This window comes from Anastrepha obliqua, chromosome 1 (assembly GCF_027943255.1).
Source record: "Anastrepha obliqua isolate idAnaObli1 chromosome 1, idAnaObli1_1.0, whole genome shotgun sequence".
Classification (NCBI taxonomy): Eukaryota; Metazoa; Arthropoda; class Insecta; order Diptera; family Tephritidae; genus Anastrepha; species Anastrepha obliqua.
In genome coordinates, this window is record NC_072892.1 from 130,393,228 (window position 1) to 130,401,388 (window position 8,161).

The following is an 8,161-nucleotide window of genomic DNA, read 5'->3' on the forward strand; positions in this document are numbered from 1 at the left end:
TAATAAAAATGCTCAAGCTATCTATTTTATTTCCCACAAGATTCGTAAAATTTTATATGTACATATGGACAATAAAAATTCTAAACCAAGTGCAAAGGAGGGAAGATGTGAATAAAGATGTCCGGAAGTTCTTTGTAGCGGTGAACACTGGAGCATCCATTATTTAAGGTAAAGATACAGCAAAAAGTCTAAAATTCTCTTTTTTTTATTTTTACCGCCCAGAATAATAATATAAAAATATTTTAGGTTTATAATTTATTTGAATGAAAATTGAAAGTAAAGCAAAAAATGGAAAGATAGTGTGAGACTAAATGATTTGCAAACGTGAAAAATGCTTAAAAAGCCGAAACTGCAGCGGTTCCTTTTTACTATATTGTTATCATGGTACAGAAATACAAGTAAAAACACTCTTCTTCTTTATATATTTTTGACACGCACTCTAAGTGTGACTTAGACAGGCGTGTGTAATAGTGTGAGTGCTTAGTATTTTTCCTTGAGCGTATTTGCGGGGCTGTTATGCCAAATAAAAGAGCATTTGGAATCAGCTGATCTCAGTTGGGGGTATTTTTTGATAACCAACAGAGAGCGTTTTTACTTATGGATCTATACAATGAGTATTATAAACTGATTTTCCCTGCTGCTGTCGTTTGAGAGCCCGGCCTCGCTCAGGATCATAGCACTGAAAATGTGCACTTCTCTTCTTAACCACATTACAAATAAAACAAAATTTAATCCTTGCCAACAGACCAAGGGGCATTAGCAACAGTGAATGCGAAATTGTCATCGTGCGAGTTTATTTTTTTCTGCGTACTTTGTTCTGTCTTTTATTTGCCGGATATATTTTGGACTAAGGATGATAGAATACCGAGTTGCCCCTTCCGGATTCGCTGTGTCTTCAAAGCCCATGAATAAAAAAACAAAATGAAGGATAATTACTTGTTTGTGGAGAGAAAAAGTAGGCAAAAGCAATTCAAGAAATTATAAGCACATACTTTCTTGCCACGGAGTTTTCCACAAAAAATATGCATTTGGAGGTTCTATATTAATTTGTGCTTTCATAATTTAACACACGGCTCGTTATTTTCATTAGTTCGTTTAGTTAAAATCTCACAAATAACAATATTACCAACCCATTCACTGAATTTTCACAAACATGTTATTGCTGTTTTGTTTTTTTAGTTCGTTTGTTTTGTATTGGTAAGGGGCTTAACGTCAGATTTGGCAAAATCGCGTAAAAAAAGTTACTGTTTTTGGAAGACGCCACCTATAGTACTCAATTCGCCTTGATTTTGGACGCTAGCTACACGTGCACTATTTATTGTGGAAATATTTATATACTTTGGGATATGAATCACGATCCATCAATATTTCACCTTACATGGTCGATAAACCGATCCAAATATCGCGATATATATTGAACTAAGCTCATTAATTTTCTATCAAAGATGCAATATTGATATTCATAGCGATTTTATTTAATAAAGTACCATTAATTAGTTAAAACTAAAGCTAGAAAAGAAATAATAACTAAAAGTAAAATGGTTGAAGCGGATGTGAATATAAAAATGGATTGATTACTTGCCTGTTTTAAGCAGAATGTGAGCAATTAAAGCTCGTTTATGTACGAAATTTACAAAAAAGCGTTTTTCAAACCGAGTTCATTAATAAATTAGTGAACATTAATTTGTAAATATGGTTTTAAACAGAAGAGATATAACTTCTCCGGTCTGGTAACCTATTTCGAGAAAATAACCCGAAATCTTTGGGCAAGTACGCTGGAGTAGCCGTTTTCTTTTTAATTGCACTCACTTGCTGCTATTTATTCCGATTTACGGATTTTGTTTTCTCAAGCAACGTGTGCAACCGCCTTAACATTTTGTTTTGTTTAACTTTCCGGCTGAGATATGGATATGCGTGTCCATTGGATCGGAAAGTTTTTATTTAAGAGCGTAACTGTAATATTTTCGGATTTCGTCGGTTTTTAACTTTCAAAGCCTAGTTAATTTTTTGGGCAACCGATTCAACTTTATCTAACTGGTGTTACTAAAAACCAAGGACATATTGAGTAGTTTCGCCAGCTGATTGAATAAAACTTTAATTTCCGCGCGGTTATCCATTGTGTCGTCAACCATGCCGACAATTAAAGTAACTCCTTTGGGTGCTGGCCAGGATGTAGGCCGCAGTTGTTTGCTATTATCAATGGGTGGCAAAAACATCATGCTTGATTGTGGCATGCACATGGGCTATAATGATGAACGCCGTTTTCCCGATTTTTCGTATATTGTGCCAGAAGGTGCCATTACCAGCCACATTGATTGTGTCATAATTTCACATTTTCATTTGGGTAAGTGAAACCTTATTTAATAATTCGAGTGGTGCAATTTGACATTTTTGGTGTATGTACAGATCATTGTGGTGCCTTGCCGTACATGTCTGAGATGATAGGTTATTCGGGCCCTATTTACATGACGCACCCAACTAAAGCCATCGCTCCTATTTTATTGGAGGATATGCGTAAGGTGGCTGTCGAGCGTAAAGGCGAATCAAATTTTTTCACCACGCAAATGATTAAGGATTGCATGAAAAAGGTGACTGCCGTCACTTTGCATCAAAGTGTCATGGTAGATAATGAATTGGAGATTAAGGCCTACTATGCAGGTCACGTGTTAGGTGCTGCAATGTTTTGGCTGCGTGTGGGTTCACAATCAGTTGTCTATACGGGCGATTATAATATGACACCTGACCGTCACTTGGGAGCGGCATGGATAGACAAATGCCGGCCTGATTTGCTAATTTCCGAAAGTACCTATGCAACAACTATACGTGACTCGAAGCGTTGTAGGGAACGTGATTTCCTAAAGAAAGTACACGAATGTGTTGCCAGAGGCGGAAAAGTGCTCATTCCGGTATTTGCATTGGGACGCGCTCAAGAGCTATGCATTCTATTGGAAACTTATTGGGAGCGAATGAATTTGAAATTCCCCATTTACTTTGCGGTCGGATTAACGGAAAAGGCTAACACCTATTATAAAATGTTTATCACATGGACTAACCAGAAGATACGCAAAACATTCGTGCAACGCAATATGTTTGACTTCAAGCACATTAAACCATTTGACAAGGCCTACATTGACAATCCAGGTGCAATGGTTGTATTTGCTACACCTGGAATGTTACATGCTGGCTTATCGCTACAGATTTTCAAGAAGTGGGCACCTAATGAGAACAACATGGTCATCATGCCCGGCTATTGTGTACAGGGTACCGTAGGCAATAAGATCCTCGGAGGCGCCAAAAAAGTCGAATTTGAAAACCGTCAAGTAGTTGAAGTAAAAATGTCGGTCGAATATTTAAGCTTCTCTGCACATGCGGACGCAAAAGGTGAGTCAATAGTGTACAAAGGACATTTTTATATTGTTTTGCATGTTTTTCTCTTAGGCATCATGCAGTTAATACAAAATTGTGAGCCAAAGAACGTTATGTTGGTGCATGGGGAGGCCGAAAAGATGCAATTTTTACGCACTAAAATTATGGAGGAGTTCAGCATCGAGACATATATGCCTGCAAACGGCGAGACTTGCGTTATATCTACCCCTGTAAAAATACCAGTTGACGCTTCCGTTTCACTGCTGAAATCAGAAGCACGCTCTTATAATGCCCAACCGCCAGATCCTAAGCGTCGACGACTCCTGCACGGTGTACTTGTGATGAAAGACAATCGCATAATGTTGCAGAATTTGACTGACACGTTGAAAGAATTCGGTATTAATCGTCATGTAATGCGCTTCACCTCGAAGGTGAAAATGGATGATCCGGGACCACGTTTGCGTACTGGCGAGAAACTTTTCGCTTTGCTGCAAGACAAATTGGTGGGATGGACCGTGAGTATGCAGGAAAGTTGCACCATATGCGTAGAAACAGTCGAGATTAAAATTGAGGAAGACGAAAAAGATCCAAAACACAAAACTATACTTATAACTTGGACCAATCAGGACGAAGACATAGGCGCTTACATACTGAACCTTCTGCAGAATATGTGTTAAAACGTAAATTTTGTCCATTTATTCAGTTATTCATCTGCCTTAATACAAGCAGCTTTGCTCATACTGAGTAAGCACACAAAGTTGGTAATAAAATATATTTTTATTATTGTAAGACAATTGTAGAAAAACTATTTATTTAGTATCAAAGCATTAAAGTACATATTAAAAGTCGCATCGTCCTGGAAACTCAACTGTGCATCTTTGACAAATAGACAGGTGACTAGTCAAGTTTATAATGTAGCTCATTTGTCATTTAAGAGAGCTTCGGTTGCCCCACCGGGCCCGCTTGTTGTGCAAAGCTATTGCTATGAAAAAATCTTCCTCCACTTGCAGTACTCGAACCCGACGTGGCACCAACGTTTGTTGTTGTGGCACCAGCCGAAAATAATAATGTATCCACGGAAGGTAATTTTTGGCTTGTTGATGACTGTGCCAGCAATGGCATGCTCATTGCGGTCATTGGATGTAAGTAGAAATGATTGATGATCGCTTGAGTTGCCGTTGGCAAGGAATTTGAATTTGGCGCCGTGAATTGTGTTGTGACTTGCGGCAACATATGCTGTAGTTCAGGCACCGATTGATTCGCCATCGCGTTATTGAGATTGGTGACCGTTTTTGTTGGACGCTGCGCGTTTACCGCAAATGAATTTACATGGAAACTATTTGAAACAGCTGTGGTTAACTGCGCATTACCAACATTATTATTGTCCATTAACTGCACCATTGGCATAGCAGCCGGCGTTGCTGTTAGTTCGACGGATGCTGGCGACGAGTACGGCGAAGATTCTAATGACGAACACAGTAGTCGCTGATTGATATCCTTCAATGTAACTAAAATAAAAACACAATTTTTAATTATAACTAATTCAGCATTGAAATCGGAGCAGACTTACTGTACTCTTCTTCTTTGATGCGCGTCGATGACAAATCCATTGGATCGAATTCACTTTTTATTTTGAAATGCAGCGCTGCTGTAGCCTCAGATGACGAAATTGCATTATCGGTGTCCATAGCAGCGGCATGCTGTGCCACGTACATGCCACACTCTTCCATTTCAAGTGCCTGCTCCATAATGAGCTCCTCGGCTGAAGTGATACTGAGATCAGGAAAATTACTGATTGCACATCGTGTATCGGCTAATACGGATGGGGTTGCATGTGATTTTGAGGTAATTTCTGTTTCAGTGATTTCCCGTTTGATGGACGACAGCAACGTGGAGGCGGGATAAGATTTTTGCACTTGCTTGGGCAAAGGCTGCTTCCGTTCGCGCTTCGGTTTCGGCATTTTGCATGTGTCAATTTTATTTGTTGTTGTAATTGCCGGAATTGGTTTCAAGTTCTCGGACACTGGTAAATGAATCGACGGCACGCTATTCGTCGGGCGTATCCCTTCAGTTTTGACAGTTGCACTTGCGGAAACAACGAGGGAAGGTAAAGGATTATTATCCCTAATCGATACTAATGGTGGCGGCTGTGCTGGTGTCGGCAAAGGCAACTGCTGTGGACACTTTTTCTTGCGCTTGGATGCTTGAGACTTCGGAATCGCACCAGCTACTGTCGCATTTTGAACAGGCGTTGCTTTATTCTTCTCAATAGGAACAGGTTTTGTTGTCACTTCAGGTTGCCCAGTCTCGGTATTCGCATCGGCGGGCTTTGCTTTAGTAGATTTGGTGGACTTTTTAGAACAGTAAGACGGAATGTTTTCCAGATGTTCGCCAGTTTTATGATCTACTTTGTGCCGACGACGCGTATGTTTCAACCAGTTTGGAAAGTTTGTGAAGTCTCGCGGGCAATAGTTGCATTTGAACGGCCGTTCTCCCGTATGAATATTGGAGTGCTGCTTCAGCTTGGAATTACTTATAAATGATTTATCGCAGACGTTACAAGCAAATGGTCTTTGCTCGAGATGCACGAGATTATGTACCTTGAGACAACGTTCGGTCTTGTACATTTTGCCGCATTTCTCACAACGGTACGAGCGTGTCTGGGCATGATATTTTTGGTGACGTTGCAGATGAGAACGTTCTTGAAACCTAAATAACAGTAAATAAGTTGATGTTAGTTTCGAAATTGAGCAAATTTAAAAACTTTTTTACCTCTTTTGACATTCCGGACATTCGTAAGGCTTTTCAGCTGTATGGATACGAGAGTGATGAGTCAAATTAATTTTTTGTACAAATTTTTGGCCACAGATATCACAGCCGTATTTTTTGTTATCACTATGTATTTTGCGATGCATCCACATGCTGCCCATTTTAAGGCTGAGGAGAAAAAATACAATTATATGACATTATTTTTTCTGTTATATAGGAAACTAGTTTGCTTACCATTTGCCACAGTCGGGGCATTTTTTCCAAGCGTCTTTTCGCGGATCCGTTGAACGATGCGTTTTTATATGCTTCTTCAAACCCGCTTCCTGTTCGAAGTCACGGTCACACATCGAACATCGATAGTGTATCCGATGTCCGACAGCCTCGTGTGTGGCATATTCCCTGCGTCCCTGCAGTATGAGACCATCACAGTCCAGGCACTTAAATACCGGTTCGGGAACATTGGTACCGCTTTCTTGGGGTGCAGATTCTTTAACGACCCCCCCTTCAGCCTGAGATGTTAGTGTCGCAATGTTATTACTAATACTATTACTGTTAAAACTTGGTGCATTGGTTTCCGGTACTGTAAAAATATTGAAACTAGATGATGAGATCGCTTTGTTGCTACTGACTACAACATGATTGGTGGGCGCACGTTTGATATCGATTGTATTTTTTGCAAGGGTGTGGATATTATCCACAGCTGCATCATCAAGATGTGTTGCATTCAACTGGTAGGGTTGACCAATTGCACTGCTCTCCTTTTTGAAATTACGTTTAATTTTTTCTTTAGCCGGGCCCCGCTCAGGCTGTCGTTGTGGTTGTTCTCCTTGATGGGGCTTACTCAATAAGCGTTTAAGTGGTGAAGGCGTGGGCGGTGGTGCTTCGGGTCTTAGAAAGGTGCCACTGAAACTTGGTTGGGGTTTCTCTTCTTTTATTATTACACCGCCTACAATTTTTGCGTCACCATTTGGTGTAAAGTTTTTATCATAACTACTCGGTAAAATGTCCACAATAGAACAGTCCTCTAGACCATCGTCACTTATACCACCACTTATCAGTGGTTGTTGCACATCATAGCTGGCGTTCGTCAAATCCATGTGGGAATTCTGTGCACTATCGTCTAGAACTCGCCAAAAATCTGTACTCGATAGACTGTTGGTACTAGCTAGCATAGCTGCTGAATCGCCGCTGATAGTGACGCAGGCAGACAAATCGATGTCCAATGATTCGTCTTTGATGTTCGAATCGAAGTTATTAAGACGTAATAAAGAACTCAATATTTCATCGTTGGCCCCCATTTTGGTGGGTGTACTCGGTGCTCTTGGTTTTCGCGGCATTTTTTTGCTGCTTGGCGCTTCTTTCATTCTCAAATTGATCGTAGACTACACTGTTGTTGTTGGTCTTGAGGTTAAGCGGTTTTCTGCTGCACGTCGAAACGGCGTACACTTTGGCGTTTACAAACACAAAACAAACAATTCACTTTTGCGGTACGTCCATAGCATTGGTATGTGCTAACAAATTCACAACAAATTAACGTCGTTTGCTAGTTATTTCACAAAATTCACGATTATATGGATGACGCCTTGTTTATTTTGCCCACACATGGAAATGTTCGGAAAATGTTTGACTGTAAACGCCATTTTGATGAGTGCTGCCAAATTGCATTAGCCGTGGGGTAGAGTTGCGTTCGGAAGGCTTTGTAATGGGCTCATAATATTCGGTTAATCCATTAAACGAGTTCTTCGAAACGCTGCCGACTATTCGATTAACCGTATTTTCTCGACTATTAGATTAGCCGTTGATATTCGTGTAGTCAATTATTATGATCTTTTATTATAATAACATTAGCACTTGATTCGTAAAAATTAGTGGAAGAAATAAGAATATAAATAGCACATATGTGAAAACACGGAAGAGTGGCTGCTATTATTATTATTTGTTCGTTTGATTGTTGGGGCAAAGTATTGGAAAAGTAGAAAACAAAATATTAATTCGCCTTGTTTTATTCTGTGCTGACAGCCACATG

General features: G+C 39.9%; 2 protein-coding genes across 2 annotated transcripts; one reads left to right on the forward strand and one right to left on the reverse strand.

The window, feature by feature from the left end:
- Positions 1-1,788: 1,788 nt before the first annotated feature.
- Positions 1,789-4,160, forward strand: LOC129236108 (integrator complex subunit 11). Its single transcript, XM_054870315.1, has 3 exons — positions 1,789-2,344; positions 2,407-3,381; positions 3,439-4,160. The coding sequence occupies exons 1-3, from the start codon at positions 2,131-2,133 to the stop codon at positions 4,041-4,043; spliced, it is 1,794 nt and encodes a 597-aa protein (XP_054726290.1). The 5' UTR covers positions 1,789-2,130; the 3' UTR covers positions 4,044-4,160.
- On the reverse strand, positions 4,125-7,929 carry LOC129236107 (serendipity locus protein H-1). Its single transcript, XM_054870314.1, has 4 exons — positions 6,370-7,929; positions 6,139-6,303; positions 4,937-6,075; positions 4,125-4,874 (listed from the first exon to the last, which is right to left on the reverse strand). Exons 1-4 carry the CDS (start codon positions 7,497-7,499, stop codon positions 4,297-4,299), a joined length of 3,012 nt encoding a protein of 1,003 aa, XP_054726289.1. The 5' UTR covers positions 7,500-7,929; the 3' UTR covers positions 4,125-4,296.
- Between the last annotated feature and the right edge of the window lie 232 nt (positions 7,930-8,161).

What these genes read in the sequence shown, in the direction of transcription:
- LOC129236108 (XM_054870315.1), top strand. Translation starts at nt 2,131, where the DNA reads ATGCCGACAATTAAAGTAACTCCTTTGGGTGCTGGCCAGGATGTAGGC. An exon ending in AATTTCACATTTTCATTTGG is followed by an intron (nt 2,345 to 2,406) that starts GTAAGTGAAACC and finishes GTGTATGTACAG; the next exon opens with ATCATTGTGGTGCCTTGCCG. An exon ending in TGCACATGCGGACGCAAAAG is followed by an intron (nt 3,382 to 3,438) that starts GTGAGTCAATAG and finishes TTTTTCTCTTAG; the next exon opens with GCATCATGCAGTTAATACAA.
- LOC129236107 (XM_054870314.1), bottom strand. Translation starts at nt 7,499, where the DNA reads ATGAAAGAAGCGCCAAGCAGCAAAAAAATGCCGCGAAAACCAAGAGCA. An exon ending in TGCCCCGACTGTGGCAAATG is followed by an intron (nt 6,304 to 6,369) that starts GTAAGCAAACTA and finishes TTTTCTCCTCAG; the next exon opens with CCTTAAAATGGGCAGCATGT. An exon ending in CATCAAAGAAGAAGAGTACA is followed by an intron (nt 4,875 to 4,936) that starts GTAAGTCTGCTC and finishes TTTTTATTTTAG; the next exon opens with TTACATTGAAGGATATCAAT.